This window comes from Rhineura floridana, chromosome 2 (assembly GCF_030035675.1).
Source record: "Rhineura floridana isolate rRhiFlo1 chromosome 2, rRhiFlo1.hap2, whole genome shotgun sequence".
Taxonomy (NCBI): Eukaryota; Metazoa; Chordata; class Lepidosauria; order Squamata; family Rhineuridae; genus Rhineura; species Rhineura floridana.
The window spans coordinates 108,807,488-108,830,877 of record NC_084481.1 but is presented as its reverse complement, the minus strand read 5'-3'; the positions used below and the strand labels follow the sequence as shown (position 1 = coordinate 108,830,877).

At 42.0% G+C, this 23,390-nt stretch overlaps 1 protein-coding gene across 1 annotated transcript in view; it reads right to left on the bottom strand.

The window, feature by feature from the left end:
- MUC2 (mucin 2, oligomeric mucus/gel-forming) overlaps positions 1 to 23,390 on the bottom strand; it is a 98,083-nt gene that overhangs the window by 28,479 nt on the left and 46,214 nt on the right. Inside the window, exons 27-36 of the mRNA XM_061610096.1 lie at positions 22,223 to 22,266; positions 19,264 to 19,458; positions 18,997 to 19,032; positions 17,960 to 18,448; positions 17,215 to 17,223; positions 14,881 to 15,603; positions 12,206 to 12,505; positions 10,459 to 10,470; positions 9,562 to 10,011; positions 1,920 to 5,834 (exon numbers count right to left, since the gene is read on the bottom strand). Of these exons, the coding sequence (XP_061466080.1) occupies positions 1,920 to 5,834; positions 9,562 to 10,011; positions 10,459 to 10,470; positions 12,206 to 12,505; positions 14,881 to 15,603; positions 17,215 to 17,223; positions 17,960 to 18,448; positions 18,997 to 19,032; positions 19,264 to 19,458; positions 22,223 to 22,266 (6,173 nt within the window). The remainder of the gene's footprint in view (positions 1 to 1,919; positions 5,835 to 9,561; positions 10,012 to 10,458; positions 10,471 to 12,205; positions 12,506 to 14,880; positions 15,604 to 17,214; positions 17,224 to 17,959; positions 18,449 to 18,996; positions 19,033 to 19,263; positions 19,459 to 22,222; positions 22,267 to 23,390) is intronic.

The following is a 23,390-nucleotide window of genomic DNA, read 5'->3' as shown; positions in this document are numbered from 1 at the left end:
CATGCTTAGGATAGGTAAAACTGACCATGGGGGGAAGGAGGAGGAGGAGAAGAGGGAGAAAAGGGCTGGAGTAGGCAGGGGAGGAGGAAGGAAGAAGGAAGGGAGAGGAGAGGGGAAGGAGAGGAAAGGCAGGTCTGATCATTTGCATGTTTATTGCGTTCAATGGGATTTACTCCCAAGCCACCATGGTTGGGATAGGTAAAACTGACCATCAGGGAGGAGGAGGGGCAGGGGAGAGAAGAAAGGTGGAGGAGAGGGAAAGGAGGGGATTGGAAGTGGAGGGGGAGGCGAGAAGGAAGGGGGAAGGAAGGGACAAGAGGGAGGGTATAGAAGGGGGAGGAAGGAAAGGCAGGTTTGCTCATTTGCATGCTTTTAGAGCTCAGTGGGATTGACTCCTGTACAATCATGCTTATGATCAGTGAAACTCACCTGGGGAAGGGAGCGTAGGAGGATGGTGGGGAGAGGGAGGGGAGGAGATTGGGTGGATTGGCACTGGGCAGAGGGGAAGCCCCTTTCCTTTCCAAAAGGAAAACATTGTGAACAGTATCATTCTTTTTCAGGGTTTCCCCCACCTTTTTATTCTACAGCAAGCACATGTAGCCTCCCACCCAAATTTAAACCTAAGCTTTCCCTGGCCACATCCACACCAGGCCTTTATTTCACTTTGGAGAGTCATGGCTTCTCCCAAAGAATCCTGGGAAGTGTAGTTAGTGAAGGGTGCGGAGGGTTGCTAGAAGATGCCCTGTTCCCCTCACAGACCTTCAATCAGAGTGGCTGACTGTTAAACCAGTCAGTGTGGCCACTGGAGTTCTGTCAGGGGAATAGGAGTCTCCTCTCAGCACCCTTCACAAACCACACTTCCTAGGATACTTTGGGGGAATCCATGACTGTCTAAAGTGAAATAAAGGTCTGGTGTGGGTATGGCCCCCTGATTAGCCAAGCCCAGCTGCTGTGATTCTGGCTTTTAGAATACTGACAATTGGTTCTTACCAAGCATGCTCTGGCTTATCATTCACTCCAATGCTAAATTTCTTGAATTAATTAAAAATTGGCCAGGTATTTTTTAACTTTTAAACCACAGAAGATGAAGGTCAGAGTATGGGGAAAGGCCAGTAACAGGATTACAAGTACTTTGTGAACATGGCTGATTTCTAATTAATTTCAACAAACTATGAGTACACTGACAGAAAAAAGTCCAAAAAGGGCCTGTTTTTCCCCCTTTTTACACGTTGAATTCTCAATTCTCTCTGACTGTTTTGTGCCATGAAAATTTGTTGTTGTTATATGCCTTCAAATCGATTACAGCTTATGGCAACCCTATGAATCAGTGACCTCCGATAGTATCTGTTATAAACCACCAGATCCTGTAAGTTCACGTCTGTAGCTTCCTTTATAGAATCAATCCATCTCTTGTTTGGTCTTCCTCTTTTTCTACTCCCTTCTGTTTTTCCCAGCATTATTGTCTTTTCTAGTGAATCATGTCTTCTCATTCTGTGTGCAACGTATGATAACCTCAGTTCCATCATTTTAGCTTCTAGTGATAGTTCTGGTTTAATTTGTTCTAACACCCAATTATTTGTCTTTTTTCACAGCCCATGGTATGCGCAAAGCTCTCCTCCAATGCCGCATTTCAAATGAGTTGATTTTTCTCTGCTTTCGTTTCTGAGTTCAGGACTATAAGTTTTGCAAGGTTTTGTTTTGAAATGAGTTTATGGGAAGTATCAGAATGGCATGTGGGATATTTTCAATTTAACATTGTGGAATGTGAAAAATCCATGCTGGGTATAATATACAGCCACTCTCGGGGCTGTATAATATCAATTAAAAAATACTAAATGAAAATTAAATTTTCATGTGTATGGCAATATTTGGGGAACATACTAAAGCAATCTCAATTGGATTAAACCCAATATATTTACCTCTCTCATATCGGGTTCCATTCATTACACAGTAGCACTCTGTTGTTGATGATGGAGTGGGTGTTGGTGTAGATGTTGATGTGGTTGTGGTAGGGGTTTCAGTGGTGGTGGTGGTTGATGTGGGTGGTGTAGGTGTTGTTGTACTTGGAGTCGGAGTGGAGGTGGTAGTAGTTGATGTGGTTGTTGAGGGAGTCCCAGTGGAGGTTGGTGTAGATGTTGATGTGGTTGTGGTAGGGGTTTCAGTGGTGGTGGTGGTTGATGTAGGTGGCGTAGGTGTTGTTGTGCCTGGAGTCGGAGTGGAAGTGGTAGTTGTAGTTGATGTGGTTGTTGAGGAAGTGGGGGTTGGTGTAGATGTTGATGTGGTTGTGGTAGGGGTTTCAGTGCTGGTGATGATGGTTGATGTAGGTGGTGTAGGTGTTGTTGTACTTGGAGTCGGAGTGGAGGTGGTAGTTGTAGTTGATGTGGTTGTTGAGGGAGTCCCAGTGGAGGTTGGTGTAGATGTTGATGTGGTTGTGGTAGGGGTTTCAGTGGTGGTGGTGGTTGATGTAGGTGGCGTAGGTGTTGTTGTACCTGGAGTCGGAGTGGAAGTGGTAGTTGTAGTTGATGTGGTTGTTGAGGAAGTGGGGGTTGGTGTAGATGTTGATGTGGTTGTGGTAGGGGTTTTAGTGGTGGTGGTGGTTGATGTAGGTGGCGTAGGTGTTGTACTTGGAGTCGGAGTGGAGGTGGTAGTTGTAGTTGATGTGGTTGTTGAGGGAGTCCCAGTGGAGGTTGGTGTAGATGTTGATGTGGTTGTGGTAGGGGTTTCAGTGGTGGTGGTGGTTGATGTAGGTGGCGTAGGTGTTGTTGTACCTGGAGTCGGAGTGGAAGTGGTAGTTGTAGTTGATGTGGTTGTTGAGGAAGTGGGGGTTGGTGTAGATGTTGATGTGGTTGTGGTAGGGGTTTCAGTGGTGGTGGTGGTTGATGTGGGTGGTGTAGGTGTTGTTGTACTTGGAATTGGAGTGGAGGTGGTAGTTGTAGTTGATGTGGTTGTTGAGGGAGTCCCAGTGGAGGTTGGTGTAGATGTTGATGTGGTTGTGGTAGGGGTTTCAGTGGTGGTGGTGGTTGATGTAGGTGGCGTAGGTGTTGTTGTACCTGGAGTCGGAGTGGAAGTGGTAGTTGTAGTTGATGTGGTTGTTGAGGAAGTGGGGGTTGGTATAGATGTTGATGTGGTTGTGGTAGGGGTTTCAGTGGTGGTGGTGGTGGTTGATGTGGATGGTGTAGGTGTCGTACTTGGAGTCGGAGTGGTAGTTATAGTTGATGTGGTTGTTGAGGGAGTCCCAGTGGGGGTTGGTGTAGATGTTGATGTGGTTGTGGTAGGGGTTTCAGTGGTGGTGGTGGTTGATGTGGGTGGTGTAGGTGTTGTTGTATTTGGAGTCGGAGTGGAGGTGGTAGTTGTAGTTGATGTGGTTGTTGAGGGAGTCCCAGTGGAGGTTGGTGTAGATGTTGATGTGGTTGTGGTAGGGGTTTCAGTGGTGGTGGTGGTTGATGTAGGTGGCGTAGGTGTTGTTGTACCTGGAGTCGGAGTGGAAGTGGTAGTTGCAGTTGATGTGGTTGTTGAGGAAGTGGGGGTTGGAGTAGATGTTGATGTGGTTGTTGTAGGGGATTCAGTGCTGGTGATGGTGGTTGATGTGTATGGTGTAGGTGTTGTACTTGGAGTGGAAGTGGTAGTTGTAGTTGATGTGGTTGTTGAGGGAGTCCCAGTGGAGGTTGGTGTAGATGTTGATGTGGTTGTGGTAGGGGTTTCAGTGGTGGTGGTGGTTGATGTAGGTGGCGTAGGTGTTGTTGTACCTGGAGTCGGAGTGGAAGTGGTAGTTGTAGTTGATGTGGTTGTTGAGGAAGTGGGGGTTGGTATAGATGTTGATGTGGTTGTGGTAGGGGTTTCAGTGGTGGTGGTGGTGGTTGATGTGGATGGTGTAGGTGTCGTACTTGGAGTCGGAGTGGTAGTTATAGTTGATGTGGTTGTTGAGGGAGTCCCAGTGGGGGTTGGTGTAGATGTTGATGTGGTTGTGGTAGGGGTTTCAGTGGTGGTGGTGGTTGATGTGGGTGGTGTAGGTGTTGTTGTATTTGGAGTCGGAGTGGAGGTGGTAGTTGTAGTTGATGTGGTTGTTGAGGGAGTCACAGTGGAGGTTGGTGTAGATGTTGATGTGGTTGTGGTAGGGGTTTCAGTGGTGGTGGTGGTTGATGTAGGTGGCGTAGGTGTTGTTGTACCTGGAGTCGGAGTGGAAGTGGTAGTTGCAGTTGATGTGGTTGTTGAGGAAGTGGGGGTTGGAGTAGATGTTGATGTGGTTGTTGTAGGGGATTCAGTGCTGGTGATGGTGGTTGATGTGTATGGTGTAGGTGTTGTACTTGGAGTGGAAGTGGTAGTTGTAGTTGATGTGGTTGTTGAGGGAGTCCCAGTGGAGGTTGGTGTAGATGTTGATGTGGTTGTGGTAGGGGTTTCAGTGGTGGTGGTGGTTGATGTGGGTGGTGTAGGTGTTGTTGTACTTGGAGTCGGAGTGGAGGTGGTAGTTGTAGTTGATGTGGTTATTGAGGGAGTCCCAGTGGAGGTTGGTGTAGATGTTGATGTGGTTGTGGTAGGGGTTTCAGTGGTGGTGGTGGTTGATGTAGGTGGCGTAGGTGTTGTTGTACCTGGAGTCGGAGTGGAAGTGGTAGTTGTAGTTGATGTGGTTGTTGAGGAAGTGGGGGTTGGTGTAGATGTTGATGTGGTTGTGGTAGGGGTTTCAGTGGTGGTGGTAGTTGATGTGGGTGGTGTAGGTGTTGTTGTACTTGGAGTCGGAGTGGAGGTGGTAGTTGTAGTTGATGTGGTTGTTGAGGGAGTCCCAGTGGAGGTTGGTGTAGATGTTGATGTGGTTGTGGTAGGGGTTTCAGTGGTGGTGGTGGTTGATGTAGGTGGCGTAGGTGTTGTTGTACCTGGAGTCGGAGTGGAAGTGGTAGTTGTAGTTGATGTGGTTGTTGAGGAAGTGGGGGTTGGTGTAGATGTTGATGTGGTTGTGGTAGGGGTTTCAGTGGTGGTGGTGGTTGATGTGGGTGGTGTAGGTGTTGTTGTACTTGGAGTCGGAGTGGAGGTGGTAGTTGTAGTTGATGTGGTTGTTGAGGGAGTCCCAGTGGGGGTTGGTGTAGATGTTGATGTGGTTGTGGTAGGGGTTTCAGTGGTGGTGGTGGTTGATGTAGGTGGCGTAGGTGTTGTACCTGGAGTCGGAGTGGAAGTGGTAGTTGTAGTTGATGTGGTTGTTGAGGGAGTCCCAGTGGGGGTTGGAGTAGATGTTGATGTGGTTGTGGTAGGGGTTTCAGTGGTAGTTGATGTGGGTGGTGTAGGTGTTGTTGTATTTGGAGTTGGTGTGGAGGTGGTAGTTGTAGTTGTAGTAGATGTGGTTGTTGAGGGAGTCCCAGTGGGGGTTGGTGTAGATGTTGATGTGGTTGTGGTAGGGGTTTCAGTGCTGGTTGTGGTTGATGTAGGTGGTGTAGGTGTTGTTGTACTTGGAGTCGGAGTGGAAGTGGTAATTGTAGTTGATGTGGTTGTTGACGGAGTGGGTGTTGGTGTAGATGTTGATGTTGTAGTAGGATTTTCAGTGATCGTGGTTGATGGGTGTGGTATGGGTGTAGTTGTACTCGGGGTCGGAGTGGAAGTGGTAGTAGTGGGTGTTGTTGATGGAATCCAAGTGGGGGTTGGTGTAGAAGTTGATGTGGTTGTAGGGGTTTCAGTGGTGGTTGTGGTTGATGTAGGTGGCATAGGTGTAGTTGTACTCAGGGTGGAAGTGGTAGTTGTTGACGTGGTTGTTGATGGAGTCCCAGTAGGGGTTGGTGTAGATGATGATGTGGCTGTGGACACAGTCCCTGTGATAGTTGAAGACTTGGTTGTGCTGGAAATTGTAGTGCCTGTAAAGAAGGAATGAAAAACATTGATTAGATGAACTACTATTTTGCTCTTTAGTTTATTTTTTGATTAATTAACTGATTAAAACCCTTCACCTCCAATGGTGCCCCTAATTAATTAGGTCACATCTTTTAAAAAGTCTGTTGTCACCCAGATATATCTTCTTCAAAATTGTTATTTTATTTGTGTACAAATAATAATGGAGATAATTCAGTTAAACAGTGAATGAACAGCATACTCTTGTGCATGTTTACTCAGGAGTAAGCCTTACTGTGTTTAATCCTGTCTGCTGGATCCTTGCCCCTCATGGCTCATTATGAGCTGCAAAGAGAGACTGAGCGAAGGGATCAAGGCAATAGTAAATGCATCCTTGGAAGAGGGTGCAATGCCATTAGCCCTCAAGGAGGCAGTTATAAAGCCCATCTTGAAAAAGTCCTCCTTGGATCCCCAAGAGTTGAATAACTTCCGCCCAGTCTCTAACTTACCATTTCTGGGCAAGGTGATTGAGCAAGTGGTGGCCAAACAGTTACAGACACAGATGAAGCAGATTATCTAGATCCATTCCAATCAGGCTTCAGGACTGGGCATGGAACTGAAACAGCCTTGGTCGCCCTGGTGGATGATATGAGGAGGGAGTTGGATAGGGGAGAATATACCTTCCTCATCCTCCTGGATCTCTCAGCGGCTTTTGATACCATCGACCACAGTATCCTTTTAGATCGCCTGGAAGGTTTAGGAATAGGGGGTATGTTTTATGGTGGCTCCGTTCCTATCTCTCAGACAGATGCCAATGGGTGGCAATGGGGGATGAGGTCTCAGACCCTTGGCCTCTCAATTGTGGAGTGCCACAGGGTTCTATCCTCTCCCCCATGCTATTCAACATCTATGTAAAGCTGCTGGGGGCCATCATCAGGAGATTTGGGCTGCGGTGCCACCAATATGCGGATGACACTCAGCTCTATCTCTTGTTTAAGTCCCCACCAGAGTTGGCTGTGGATACCATGTCCAAGTGCCTGGAATCTGTAAGTGGATGGATGGGAAGGAATAGGCTGAAACTAAATCCCGACAAGACCGAGGTGTTGCTCGTGGGAGATAGGAGCAGATTGGGGGATATAGAGCTGGTGTTCAATGGGGTAAGATTACCCTTAAAAGACCAGGTCCGCAGCCTCGGGGTCATTCTTGACTCCCAGCTGTCCATGGAGGCTCAGGTCTCGGCAGTGAGCCGGGCAGCTTGGTGTCAATTACATCTGATAAGGAGGCTGCAACCCTACCTTCCTGCCCATTTGCTCCCATGGGTGATACATGCCCTGGTCTTCTCCCGCTTAGACTACTGTAATGCGCTCTATGTGGGGTTACCCTTGAAAACGGTCTGGAAATTACAACTGATACAGAATGCAGCGGCACATTTGATTAAGAACAGCCATCGCCGTGATCATATCACTCCGGTGTTAATAGATCTACACTGGCTACCAGTTGTTTACCGGGCCCAATTCAAGGTGTTGGCGTTGACCTTTAAAGCCCTACACAGTTTCGGCCCAGTTTAACTGAAGGAGTGCCTCCAGCATCACCAATTATGCCGCCTAACGAGATCAGCCACACAAGACCTTCTCTCGGTCCCACCAGTTAAGATAGCGAGGCTGGTGCGGACCAAAGAGAGGGCATTTTCGATTGTGGCCCCCACCCTCTGGAACTCCCTTCCTTTTGACCTTCGCCATGCCCCATCCTTGATAGGTTTCCGCCGGGCCTTAAAGACCTGGCTGTTCAGGCAGGCCTACGGGACCTCTGGGGTGGGTTAGCTTTTAATATTGGTATTATTAATTATTGTTTGGTCCTCATTGGCTTTTATTGTATTTTTATTGTATTTTACTGTGAAATTGTACGTCGCCTAGAGTGGCCGTTAATTCGGCCAGATAGGCGACTCACAAATAAAATTTTATTATTATTATTTTATTATAATAAGGCTTACTTCCTGGTTAAGTGTGCACAGATGGCAGCTAAAACTCATACAATTAATCAAAATGGAAATGGAAATGGGCTGCCTTCAAGTCAATCCTGACTTATGGCAACCCTGTGAATAGGGTTTTCATGGTAAGCGGTATTCAGATGGGGTTCACCATTGCCTCCCTCTGAGGCTGAGAGGCCTGACTGGCCCAAGGTCACCCAGTTAGTTTCATGGCTGTGTGGGGATTCAAACCCTGGTCTCCTAGGTCATACTCCAACATCTTAACCATTACACCATACTAGCTGCAATCTTATGGATATTTTCTTTATCATTTATTTACAGTATTTATACCCTGCCCTTTAGTGAAAAAAATGGCTCAGAGCAGGTTATAAAATATTTAGTTGGGAGTAAGCCTAACTGAACACAGTTTGACTTAATCCTGAATAAATGCATAGGATTGTGTTGTAAAACTAGCACAGTTGTAACCTAATTTGAAGGTATGTTGTTTCTAATGCAATTGGCTGAAGAGCTTTAATCCGTTAACATAATGTTAATTTTGGGATTTTTAACAATACATCCCAAAGTTAATAATATATGTTAACATGTTAAAAATAACTCTTAAAATCAATAACTAAAGCAAGGCTTATCCTACTATCCAGCAGGGTGAAACAGCCTTCTTCAGGCATCACATTATGGGAGAAAAAAATAGGCAACAACAGGAATTGGAACATGGGCATCTGCCTTATATTGTCAGACCATGGGTCTGTCTAGCTCAGTATTGTTTACGCTGACTGGCAGCAGCTTTGCAGAGTTTCAGTCATGATTTCAGAAGGTTTCTAAATGGTGTCACAAGTCTTTTCTTAAAGTATTGGCTCAGCCTCAGGGAGCACTGGGACTTTGCAAAACGGCTGCAAAATATCATTGGCAAAATCATTGCAAAATATCACTGGTCTAAAGATTTAACTATGGATATTGTAATTTGATTCAGGAGGAAACCTCCTGATTATATTATATTAATATATTATATTATTATATTAAACTGCCATATACTTTTATGCTGATTATGCTAAAAGGGGAAAATAATAAACTGTTCCTTTGGGGCTACAACTGGCCTTCAGAGAGCCACCCCATTATTGTTAGTTGTTGTTTATGTTCTTATTAGCTACCTTGGAGGACAACATATTCCATTGGTTTCTCTCCAGGTCTAATTGCACACAACCAACATTATAACAACCAGCGGCCCTGAATGGGGTTAAACACTCCTCATCACTATGAAAAGATGTATTCTGCTCACCCAGTATTGTCCTGTTGCAGATGCAGATGTGTATCAAAGTTTGCTCCTGCATCAGCAACAGCACATGGGAATCACTACTAAACAAAGATTTCCCATGCCAGATCAGGGATAACATATTTCATTCTTAGGTATGGATTAATCATATTTCCATAATGAGAGACAGAAATGGTGCTGAAAGGATGCATATTATTAAAGCTATGCCTTATAGAAATGCAAATGCATAATCCAAGTAACAGTTACAGATGGATATTTTTGAGAGTTACCATTAAAAATAGAGCTATATCCACACAAATGATTACCTGGAATATCCCAGCTTTATCACTTCAGAGAACATGTACATCTTAAGCAATTTTCTAGCAGCATCCCAATGTATGTTTTAACAATATGAATAAAAACACCAAAGGTTGCCCAATGTAGTTTCAGAAATGCAACTGCAAACTTTATATGTGGGCCATATTATCATTTGGAACTGAATCGACTATGGTATACTGACCTGAAGAGGTCCATGGTATTTCAGTTTCTTCAGTTGTGCAAGGTATTGTTGTTGTTGTTACTGTTGTAGTCTTAGATGTACTTCCGGTGATGGAAGTGAGTGTTGTAGTCGAAACTGTTGAAACTGTTGATGTGGTAGCACACACATCTCTGCAGCAATAAACACTGATTTGGTAATTGAGACATGTTGGTGCCAAATTTCCAGGGACTTGGTCTTTGTTTTTACAGATTAGTCCTACAGAAACATCGCATACCAATGTCTGTCCCAATTCCTCAAGTGAAGTGTCAGGGAACTTTTCTGCTCTGCATGAAATGTTTGATGGGTACAAACAGATGTCTATGCCCTTCTCTCTGATTTTCTCATAAGTTTCATAGTCACCACCATCCTTGTCATTATAGTCTGGGTAGCTTGTATCAATCCAATCAGACCAAGAGCACATGATGCAGGGATCTGTAAGATAAAAATAAATTGCATTTTAAAGAAACCCCTTACATATGATGGGTTACACATAACAGAGTTACAAACTTGCTCACCTAAAGATAAAGAAAGAATAAGACAATGAAAGGGGATTCTAATCTTTCTAAGCCAATGAACACTTATTTCAGGTATTAAAAACAAGATTTTGAACCTTAAGCCTATAGCACTTACAGATTTGGTAGCTGTTCTCTCAAATTCATCAGTATTTTAATCGATTTGTAACTTGACCAAAATGGATTTTAGATGTTGATATTTGACAAATATTTTTGAGCCAAGTCTCATCTTTTAAAATTGTCAACCAGAAACTGATATTTTATTTCCCACGCACACACAAAAGAGGGGGGCACAGTTAACATTTCTGCAGAAATATTATATAACCAAACAAAAACACATCTATGTTTCTATGGAGAAACTACTTACTTGTAGTGCTTCCTGTGGTGGTTATTGTTGAATATGCAGCAAAGAAAAGAAAAGTAAGAAAAGTAATCAATGCATGCCCATTTCATCTGAAAAAGTTATGAAACATCTGTGGCAATATGATGGCTGATCCCAAGTAGCCAATTAAAAAAGTACTAAGTGTCTTGCAGTTCAGGCAGAACCAAGACATTTTGCCACCTGAAGTGGAGCACAAATTCCCCAACAACAATAATACTAAACTTCAAAAAGTCTTCCCTATGCCAGAAATGGGAGGGGGATCAGTGGTGCTACAGATGTTGCCAGACTACACATTCTATCAGTCCCTGATAGCATGACCAATGGACAGGGATGATGGGAGTTGTAATCCATCATAATCTGGCAGGTCACAAATTCTCCTTCTTCAATCAGAAACCAATTACTGCCTTCACACATCTTCCCACCTCCCATGATGTTGCCCGAAGCAAGTTAACTTCATCCTGCTGCATATCCCAGTCTGTAATTAGAGAAACAACAAATACTTTATTATGTTCCTTGTCTCTAGCTATTATCCCTTTTTTCCTATTATTGGAGACTTTTTCCTCCCCTCTCCTCTTTAAAGAGAGAGAGAAAGAGAGAGCTTATTTTGCACAAGAAAGCTGCTCTTCTGATTTTGCACATAACCCTGGCTACTGCATAATCCCATTATGTGTATATTTCACCCTTTACACTTTACATCAAAGTTACACCTAAAGATGTAAAATCTCAAGAAATTTTGATGGCATGGCAACCCCCTTCCAGTTTTTCCAGGGATCTTCAGGGGAAAAAACCTGAAATTTTGGAGAAAATGGAATAATATGCAATACTTATTTTTTAGCACATTTACAGATTGAAAGTAATTTTTATTTGAGCAACATAAATATAAATTATGTATAACTTGGTTTGTCATTAAATTTTCATATTTGGTATATTAACAATGTTAATGCAGATGATAATTACAAATTCATTTAATTTTTAATTTTTTAGTTACAAATGGAGCTACATTTGAGTGTTCACTATCAGTTTATGCATCTTCATATTTGTTATTTATTTATTTATTACATTTGTATACCGCCCCATAGCCGAAGCTCTCTGGGTGGTTTACAATCATTAAAAACAAATATACAAATTTAAAAACACATTTTTAAAAAGCAATTTAAAAACACATGTTAAAATGCCTGGGAGAAGAGGAAAGTCTTGACCTTGCGCTGAAAAGATAACATTGTTAGCGCCAGGCACACCTTGTCAGGGAGATCATTCCATAATTTGGGGGTCACCACTGAGAAGGCCCTCTCCCTTGATGCCATACTTTATCATGGACTTTGAAAGATTAAAAGATTTGCCAGGATTGAAAAAAGTTTCGGTACCCTTTTACATGTCCCAGCTCAATCCCCCACCCCAATGTTTCAAAAAAACCAAACAAAAGGCTTTGGAAAGAGTGGGAAAGATTTTTTTGTTTGTTTTTTTCTAGGCCTTCACATCTCTACCTACACCTGTACATTCTCGGGGTGTGGGGGACAACAGAAAGTCAAGCCACAATCCTAAGAAGAGGAGGTGGGTATTGATGCAATGCTAGTACCTGCAATGGTTCAAGTAAAATGAAATAAGGGGGGGAAATGATTACATGTGCTGATGCAAACATGCCCTCATAATGTGGTCAGCATTTTTCAGAATTCTATGAGTGATTAGTTCATTCATCCATTCTAAGACTAAGAAGTAACAATATATTCATTACCTGGAGTGGGTTCTGTAGTGGTACTGGCTGTAGTTGGAGTAGGAGTTGGCGTCGTGGTAGTTGGCGTGTTTGTAGGGGTTGTAGAGGTTGTGGTAGGAGTGGTAGTTGGGGTAGTGGTGGATGGAGTGGAGGTGGTAGTAGTAGGAGTGGTAGTTGGTGTTGTGGTAAATGGTGTGGAAGTAGTGCTTGGCATGGTGGTACTTGGTGTGGGGGTGATGGTAGTCGTACTTTTGGTGGTGGTGGTAGTTGGGGTAGTAGTGGAAGGAGTTGTGGTTGGAGATGTCGTTGTTGTTGTAGTGAAGCATATAGGTTTGCAGCAGTATACACTAATCTCATAGTTGAGACACATATCTATTGGAACCGCAGGTGTAGCAGCCTGATCTTTATTGTTACACGTAAGTCCATTCAAAACGTTGCATTCCACTTTTTGTCCCAGTTCCTCCAATGAGACATCAGGAAATTTCACTGCTCGGCATGATATGTTTTCTGGCGTCTCACAGATCTCGATGTTGTGTGCTCTGATGTTATTATAAGTTTCATAGTCACCGAAATCTCGGCCATACAGTGGGTAACTCACATCAATCCATTCGGACCACTCACATTCTTCAGTATGGGCACAAGTTGCTGCAATGAAACAATGGCAGAAAGAACCAACTCAATTGTTGTACGGGTAATTCTGAAAACAATATGTCAGGTAACCATTGCTCAAGTTGTGGAAACATTGTTATAAAATATAGTAAGCTAGAATAATATGAGTGCTTGTTGCTGCACCAGCATTCATAATCTCAAATTTGCTCAAGAAAACCATAGATCCCATCAGATCTGGAGTTCAGTTAATCCCTTTTATTTTATAATGTAAGCTTTCTCATTTGGCCAGGTTATTCAGAAATTAAGACAAAAAATTCACAAAGAGATGTGCTTTCTGAGCTTGAAACATGCATATGAGGCTGTTTGAATATGTTGCAACATTGTCAAGGATGCCAAACATACCACATTGTGGAAGCTTAAGAGCTTGTTTGTTTTTTTATGGCATGAGCCTTTGTAAGGAATTAGAGCTTGCATGTGCAAATGGCTTCTTGAAATTCGCCATCCTATTTGTGGGCAAAGCAATTTATGGGGCATTTCACCAAATTCCTCCAGTGAGAGGAGAAATTCTCCACAATTCACTGGGGATGAGGCTCACCATTAGCAACAGCAGAACAGCTTTATTTCTTTTTCCTAAGGGTCCGCCCCCCGCCGATGCAAGAGGAAGCAGCAGCATCTCTGCTGGCAGTCTCTCCACTACTTGGCATCCTCCACTTAGCCCTAGATCTAGCACTGCTCTGGAGCATTGGGGTGGTGAGAGGAATGGCAACCCCCGCCAAAAACAATGTATGACCATTCAGCAAAAAATCTGCAAAGTGGCATTCTTGTTCTAGAGGGCTAAGAAAAACGAAAAGACTGTTTTCTGAGAAAATGTCTTCTGAGAAGTTTCAGTTCAGCTCTGTCCATTTCTATTGAGAAATTTCAGCTCCGTTCTATAGTCTACTTCACCAGATGCATGAAGTGAAGTAAAAAGCTGGTATACTTATTTAGACAAGGTCGTCAACAGATAGGTTGAAGTCCACAAAAAGCATACATTGAATACTTTCACTGAAGAGGTACATTGACAAAACACACCGTAAAAACAGACTATTTTCTCCTAGCTTAAAGACCTGTAAACGGCAAGGAAAACACTTGCTCAACTTTCTCAGTATCTCATCAACAGAAACATGGAAGGTAGAACAGAACATTAAGTCCTCCTAACTCAGTCACCTAACACTACCTATAGTCTCATTATAGTATGATGAGCCTGGTTATAATAATTGCATCCTTCTATTTTCTGACTTCTTTTAAAAAGTTGTAATCTATCTTTTGTTTTTGTACTTACTTGTGGAGACTGTTGTCATTGGTGAAATTAGCACAAGAAAAGAAGAGAGAGAGAGAGAGAGAGAAGTATTAAAAATTATCCATCTGTTCCTAACTGAATTGCATTATTGTAGGTGAAATTCCCACATGTGATTATAGATTAACGTAAAATATTTTGCAATAATTCTTTGAGACCTGATGCTAAATCTCTGCAATATGAATATTGTCTTAGGTTTGTTTACAGAAAATTGTGGAACTCCCTCCCCACATAGGTGCATCTAGCATCTTCAAAGTATAGCTTTTGCCATAAGCTGAAGACACACCTCTTTACCTTGGCCTCTGACAGTTAAAGTACTTTGTTTTGTGGGTCCCACCTCTTTTACCAAATTGATACTGTTCTGTTCCATTTGGAACATACTATAATCATTTTATAACTGTAAGTGTTTTACTGTTTTTAGACCTGTAAAAACAAAACACAAGGCTTTGGAAAAAGCGGGAAAGATTTTTTCCCTGTTTTTTCCTGGGCCTTCACATCTCTACCTACACCTGTACATTCTCGGGGGGGGGGGGACAACAGAAAGTCAAGCCGCAATCCTAAGAAGAGGAGGTGGGTATTGATGCAATGCTAGTACCTGCAATGGTTCAAGTAAAATGAAATAAGGGGGGAAAATGATTACATGTGCTGATACAAACATGCCCTCATAACGTGGTCAGCATTTTTAATGATTCTGTGAGTGATTAGTTCATTTATCCAAAGTAAGACTAAGAAGTAACAATATATTCATTACCTGGAGTGGTTTCTGTAGTGGTACTGGTTGTAGTTGGACTTGGAGTTGACGTCGTGGTAGCTGGCGTGTTTGTAGGGGTTGTAGAGGTTGTGGTTGGAGTGGTAGTTGGGGTAGTGGTGGATGGCGTGGAGGTGGTAGTAATAGGAGTGGTAGTTGGTGTTGTGGTAAATGGTGTGGAAGTAGTGCTTGGCGTGGTGGTAAATGGTGTGGAAGTAGTGCTTGGTGTGGTGGTAAATGGTGTGGAAGTAGTGCTTGGTGTCGTGGTAAATGGTGTGGAAGTAGTGCTTGGCGTGGTGGTAATTGGTGTGGGGGTGATGGTAGTCGTACTTTTGGTGGTGGTGGTAGTTGGGGTAGTAGTGGAAGGAGTTGTGGTTGGAGATGTCGTTGATGTTGTAATGAAGCATATAGGTTTGCAGCAGTATACACTAATCTCATAGTTGAGACACATATCTATTGGAACCGCAGGTGTAGCAGCCTGATCTTTATTGTTACACGTAAGTCCATTCAAAACGTTGCATTCCACTTTTTGTCCCAGTTCCTCCAATGAGACATCAGGAAATTTCTCTGCTCGGCATGATATGTTTTCTGGCGTCTCACAGATCTCGATGTTGTGTGCTCTGATGTTATCATAAGTTTCATAGTCACCGAAATCACGGCCATACAGTGGGTAACTCACATCAATCCATTCGGACCACTCACATTCTTCAGTATGGGCACAAGTTGCTGCAATGAAACAATGGCAGAAAGAACTAACTCAATAGTTGCACAGGTGATTCTGAAAACAGTAAGTTACGTACAAAGCTTGCAAAAGCATTGTTATACAATATACAAATCTAGAATAATATGAGTGCTTATTGCTGCATCAGCATTCATAAACTCACACTTGCTAAAGAATTTCAGATTCCATCAGATGGAGTTCAATTAATCCCTTTTATTTTATAATGTAAACCGTCCCATCTTGCCACTTTCTTCTGAAACTGACAGAAATTTCTCTAGCCAAGGTGATTTATGTATTTGGATTTATATGTTTGGGAAAACACATCATTATTTTTGACTAGATGGTTTAAGGCCTCAGTTCAAATCAAATCAAATCAAATCAAGGCCTCAGTTGTGACTGGGCACAGTCACACTACATTTAGGATCGAAGCCTTTTTTGGTATTCTAATCCCCTGTCCCTGTCTTTCTATGCACCACTCAATAGAGATGGTGAGAATTTCAATTTAGTTCGCATTTCAACCTCTACCTATCAAATTCTCACTTTCCAAAACAATATGAGAACCAGAACCCAGCCATCCTTTGAAATTCACACTTACTTGAATTTTGCAATGCATTTTGCCAACCAGTGTTCACAAAAATGCATATATTAGGTGAAAGTGTGCATAAAATGAATGTATGTGTGGAAATAATATGCAAAAATGCATAATATGACTTGAAATGACTTGCAAAAATGTGTACAATAGTCAAAACTGCCTACAAAGGGTGTTTATCAAGGGAAATTCACAGAAAACTGCTGGAGAATTTTCATGACTTTAAAAAAAATCACAAATTGCTGCAGAAGTGTGGAGAATGGAATTTAAGTTTAGAATAATGAGATATGGAGATAACTGAAATTGACAGATCTTTCAATCCCTACCACTCACCTAAGCTTCTTTGCCTTGACCTGCCTCTCTGCTTCCCCTTTTTTCCTTCCACTTTCCTCTGGTCTCCTTCTCCAATCCTTCTCTTAACTCAGGCTCTTTTTCCTCAGTCTAATGCCTACTCTGCTCTTTTCCTTCAGTGACACTGACTCTGCTCTCCTTAGTGTGCGACACCCCTCTGTTCATGACATCAGCACTCTTCGGCCTCTGTGACACCACACTCCTTGGTCAGTTGGTGCCAGAGACTTCATCACTACCACAAAATTCATACCATTGCTTCCCTTTTCAAATCTTGCCTGCGTGGAATACGAACAATAAAAGAACTAAGTAGCTGCTTTAAAATGTTCCCATGTATTGCATTATCAGCAAAGGAGCCAAAAACAATGTTGTGGCACCTTAGGGGCTTGTTGGTTTCTTATGGCCTGAGCTTTTCTAGGCAATGGGCTACCTGACCATATTCATGAACTGGAGGGAAAAGATGGACTATTTTCTTCTAGCTTGAAGAGCTAGAATTGCCCAGGAAAACACTTGCTCCCTTTTTTAAACTCCATCAGCAGAAACATGCAAGATGCAGATTTCCTCCAGTTCAGTCAGTTTGTTTCCCAGAGCATTCCCACATCATAATATTTTCTGACTTTCTTGATACACACACAAAGTATGCTGTAAATTATAATGGAACTTTTTAATGTGTACTTACTTGTGGAGACTGTTGTCAACAGTGATGAAATTAATGCAAGAAAAGAGAAGAAAAAATAGAGAAATATTAATAAAATTATTCACCAATTTCTAAATGTATTGTATATTTGCAGGTTGCATTTGCATTTGAGAATTTACATCATGGAAAAATATTCTGCAGTCATTCCCTGAGACCTGATATTAAATTTCTCCAATGTGAATCTTGCCTTAGCCTAGGTTGGTTTTCCGAATTCATTCCATGTACACATTACCATCCATGGGCATTTGAGGGAATATGCTTGCAGGGACATATGTGAAGTCTGATCCTAGCATAATTACATCTTGCAATACTTCAGTGATTCAATGGGAGAAAAAATGCTTGCAAATAAGGGAATGTTCCTGAAGCCATATACAGGATTGCCTGTATTACACACTGAGCAAGAAATTAAATATGGGAAGGGCCCTTAATCAAAGTAATATTTTATATCATTTGTAATTTCTAAAAAAAAAAAAAAGTAATCAGGCTGATTTTAGTAGCCACTAAGGGAAAATTATGGATAAATATGTTTAAATAAAACAAATACCTATCAATTTTTCTACCCCTTTTTAGGTGAAGTGTATTATTTATGTTTAGCCATGTAAATCTCTTTTTAAAGATATATTATCCGAATTCATTACTATATTAGCACTCAATAAATTTCACTTTTCTGTGAGTGAACCTTTATTCATTGAAAAGCAATACCAGGAAATAACAATGTATTCATTACCTGTTGTAGTAGTGGTTGTGGTTGGAGTATTTGGCGTTGAAGTTGTAGAAGGAGTGGTAGTTGACCTGGTTGTAGAAGATGCGGTAGGAGTGGTAGTTGGTGTAGTAGTAGGTGGCATGGAGGTAGTGGTAGGAGTGGAGGGAGTAGTGGTGGGAGTTATGGTAGAAGTGCTGCAAATTTCCATTTGACAACATTCGACTTGTATTTCATAATTATAGCAGAGGGTCCAGATGCTCTGATCCTGGTCTTTGTTTCTACAAATGAGCCCATAAGTAACATTACAGTCCACTTTCTGTTTCAATTCTTCAATACTTTGATCAGGTGCATTTTCAGCCCTGCACCGTATATCTTGTGGGGCTGAACAAAAGTTGCTTCCTTCTTTAGTTCTTATGGCATCATATGTCTCAAAGTCACCACCTTCCGGTCCCTCTTCAGGAAAACTGACATCATACCATTTACTCCATCGGCAGACAAGTTCAAAGCATGGAGCTGTAAGATTTGAAGTCAAATTTGAAAGTCATTCTCCTGAGCTTCATTTGCAGTGCATTTATATGAATATAAATAATTGTTTTCTACCATGGCAGATCACCGGACAACCATCTACCCTCCCAACCCCAAATATCAGAACAAAAATAACCCAAGCCAGAGACTTTGAAACAAACAAACAAATACTTATATCCTAGGAATGCTCAGCTCTACTGCACAAGCCCATTCTCAGTACCATGCCTTTCACTTTATCACCCTGACATCTCCTTTCTCTTCTCTTTTGCTTTGGCAACTTTACTGCCAAGGTCAGAGCAGTGAACTTACATATGAATATATGAATTTTCTCTAAACTGAGTCATATCACTAGTACATGTAGACCCATATTGTCTGCTCTGACTGGTAGTGACTCTTCACGGCCTCATACAGAAATTTTGCCAGGGCTTCCTTAAGATCCAGAAGATCCAGGGATTGAACCTGAGACTTCATTCATGCAAAGCACATACACTACTACTGAACTATGGCTCCTCCCCAACTTCTTTATGAAGACTTACTTGTTGAAGAGATTATAGTGGAGGTTGTAGTGGAAGCTGAAATGGGAAGAAAAAAATATGGAGCTTTACTGTACAATCTTAAGAGGTTTTGGAGAAGATTATAGCTTTGACATGGAGAAAGATTCATGTCATGTTGAGAGCATCAGCATGCAAATTAAAGCCATTTAGCTATACATGGAGACATAAAACAAACTTGACGTCAATGCAGTTTTCTCTATGGAGATAGTTAGCAAAGGTGTCTTCCTATTAGCAATGCTGCAAGCTTACTTGTGGTAGGGGTAGTAGTAGTGGAAGAGGTAGTTGAAAGAGTCATTGTGGGAGTCACAGTTGAAGTTGTAGTGCAAAAGCGTACATCAACCTTCATAGTGCCATTTGTGCATACTAAGGTGAAACAGAACGATCCATTTCTCTCTTCAATGTAGTCTCCTTCATGGTACACTTTGCCATCATAGCAACAGCTGCCTGTATGAAGGAAATCAGTGTGTTTAAGTTCTTTCACTTGAAGCATAATAAAAAACAACCAATCAAAATGTACATGAAATAATCCAAGGTGCGAATAGTGTGTTTTTCTGTAAGAATGAATGATAACTGTAGGTAAAGACTTATTTAACCTGGTGACATGTGGGATCTTATTAAGATTTTTGGTTCAATGCCCTTCTACTTAGAAGTAAGCTCTACAGAAGCTTGTGGGACCTACTCTCCAGTAAATGTGCTTAGGATCAAGGTGCTAGGATGTTTAATAAATCTATTAAGCACAGCTTGGAAAAGTTACTTTTTTAACTCCCATCATGGCCACTGGATTGGGCTGATGGGAATTGTAGTTCAAAAAAGTAACTTTTCCAAGCTCTGCTATTAAGTGAAATACATGAATCTAAGCTCCATTCATATTTACAGCAAGCACCGTGGAATGTTTACCTGGTTCCCTATGGCGAGATGACTGTGTTATCTCACTGTGGCAAGTATCTGCCTATCGGAGTTACATGAGCTATTTATGTAGGTCCTTCCTATGCAGTCATTACTCTCATTCCTAGCCAGGCAGACCCCACATGAATGTACCAACCAGCATAATTTCTGTAATCAGATGTTTTTCATAGTAGCATGGGTACTGGCCATAGGAAAATGGCTCCCATGCCGTAGTAAGAATGTGACTTGATTTAAAAGGAGGGCTGTTAAAATGGTCCACCATGTGCTCCAGGATGATTAATGAGCAGAGCAATCCAAACCACCAGCCAGGAGCAGCGGAGTACAATAGATCCTGCCAGTCAAGGCAGAAGATGGTTTTCATTTCATTTCATTTCTTTCTTTATTTGTTGTGACAGCTCCAGACTGGTGCAGCTGAGGGGCCCAAAGAGCTTTGAACCCTATGGATGCAAAGCTTCCATTCCACAATGCCCCATTTTGTGGCTTTTCAATGGGTACCACTCATAGCTTCCCACCCACATAGCAGATCTTAGGATCTCCATCAAAGCAGAGCCCCAATACCAGCAGGACTACTCTCTGCCCACAGAGGCTGGTGAAGAGGAGGCAATATGCCATCCTAACCCCACCAGCCATCATCATCGGGGAAGGGAGGTAGGAGTGTGCCCTAAACACACATTTTATTTTATTTATTTACTTATTTATTAAATAAATAAATGTGTATACTGCTTCATACTTCAAAATAAGCCTCTAAGCAGTTTACAGTGTTGTAAAAAAATCAAACAAAATTACACATTTAAGACAATGCAAACCATTTGAAAAAAATCATCTTAAACACTGACATCTTAACATTAGTCATCAAACCAAATTAAACATTTAAAACAATACAAAGCATTTAAAAAAATGTTAAACATCAATATAACTTAAAATAACTAAAATAAATCACCATCACTGTTAGGTAATCACTACTAACTGGTTCAAAACACGAATATACCACAAAGACGAACAACTCCACCCACCAAACACATGAGCCTGTGTGTACAGGTAGCAGCATCACTCCCACTTCTGCTGCTATTTGGCAGTAAGCTCCAGCGAACTCAACAGGGTCTTATTTCTAAGTAAATATGCATGGGGTGCATTGTAAAGAAAGCTGGGCATTATCCTCAGTTACAGGTTATGAGACTAAAGAAATGCCTTATAGATAAAAATGATAGACAAGCACTGACAGAAAAATGTTTAGCAATTTGAAAGTCATTCTACTGACCTTCATTCACAGTGGGTTCATGAACATCTTTTCCATCATGAAATGATTGTTTTCTACCATGACAGATCACCAGACAACCGTCTACCCTCCCGACCCCAAATGTCAAAACAAACAATATCCTAAGCTAGAGAGTTTGAAAGAAACAAACAAAAAAACACTTATATCCTGGGAATGCTCAGCTCTACTGCACCAGACAAAGCCCCTTCTCAGTCCCATGCCTATCACTTTATTACCCTGACAACTCCTTACTCTTCTCTTTTGCTTTAGCAACTTTAGTGCCAGCATCAGAGCAGTGAACTTACATATGAGGGGCCCAAGGGGCTTTGGATCCCATGGATGCAAAGCCTCCACTGTTCCAGAGCTTGGAAAAGTTACTTTTTTGAACTACAACTCCCATCAGCCCAATCCAGTGGCCATGCTGGCTGGGGCTGATGGGAGTTGCAGTTCAAAAAAAGTAACTTTTCCAAGCTCTGCTCCTACCCCATTCCACAATGCCCCATTCACAGTAGCTTCCCACCCACCATGGCACAGCTTAGGGTCTCCACCGTAGCAGAGCCCTAATGGCAGCAGGGCTTCTCTCTGCCAGTGGAGGCTGGTGAAGAGGAGGCAATACGCCATCCTAACCCCACCAGCCATCATCATTGGGGGAAGGGATTGCGCCCTAATCACACATGTGGTTGTAAACGCCACTGAACTCAACAGGGCCTGATTTCTCAGTAAATATGCATGCGGTGCACTGCAAAGTAAGCTGGGCATTACCCTCGGTGACAGGTTATGAGACTCAAGAAATACCTTATAGATAAAAATGAAAGACAAGTGCTTGAACAAAAATGTTTAGCAACCCAATTCTCCTTTGGCTACATTCCTTTTTGTGGAGCTACTGCAAAATGGAAAAAGGCTATCCTATTGTTATTTAATATAAAAATAGAATGAGTAGGGACTCATTCTAAATCATTGCTCAATCCCCAGATAAATATGCAGCAAAAGTGTACAGTGTTTTTCTGTTTTGTATTCTGAATGGAGAAACAACAAAATGAAATATACCTGTTATAGGCTCACACTCCACTTTTCCAGTTGAGGCACAGTAACTGAAATTAAAAAAAAAAACTTCTCAGAAATTAAACATTGGAAGACTTATTTGTTTGTTTTGTACTTCCATTTGGTAAATGCTGAGCCTGCAATTGTGTCCACGGTGGCTTCCAACTTTAAAACATCATAACACTATAAAATCATGTCATCAGCAACATCACTTAACAAAGCAGAGGAGGGCCTCCTCCATCAATATGAGAGCAAGGTAAGGGAGGAGATGCTCCATTAAACACCCTGGACCCAGAACATTTAAGCTTTAAAAGTTAAAACCAGCATTTCAATATCAAGAAGACTCAACAATACAGTTTTTTGCCTAGTGATGCATGAGCTTCCCCTAGCTCAAATCACATTGACTCAGAAACAAACACAGATACATTTCTTCATTTATTTTTGAACTGTTCAGTTTCACTCACCCGACACAAGCCTTCTCCCACCCCACCCTCCAAAACTTCATGACTGTATTAGGCAGATATACTGCCTTGAATCCCTGCAATTCATGGGCACTTCCAGACCGCAGATCAGCAGCCAGCATGTTAGCATCTGCCAAAAAAATGCCAGAGGGTCCATCATGACAGAATCATGCATTCTGCTGATGCTCTGCCCAACAGAAAATGGGAGACAGCCCATCACAGGGATCTCAGCTGTCATCTTCTATTTCCTTGTGGATGGAACACTAGAGGCTTTCCTTTTGGTCCACACCAACACCCTGCTGGCAGGGCAAGGATTCATCCTAACAGAAGGGAACAATGGAGGAAAGGGACCATAGACGCCATTGCGCAGGACCCACACAAAATTGGGCAGTTCTAGTTAATAGCCATGGCCAGAGGCCTCACATATACTCTGCTTTAAAGCAAAATGGAGAATGGCTTTGCTGATATTTCCTTTTTATAGAACAGAAATGGAAGTCCCTGTGCACATGGGGCTGTACACAGTATTTACATCATGACCAGTGAAATTTTAGGCAGCCTCAGAAAAAATAACCAAACCAATTACCTCCTTCAGAACAGTAGTTAAGAAGATGAACCATTAGCAAGGAAGCTCTGTATCAAATATTAGCTCATTTATGAACATATTGGATGGCCTTAATAAAGCGACAAATTCTCAGTTCCAGCTCCTCCTACTT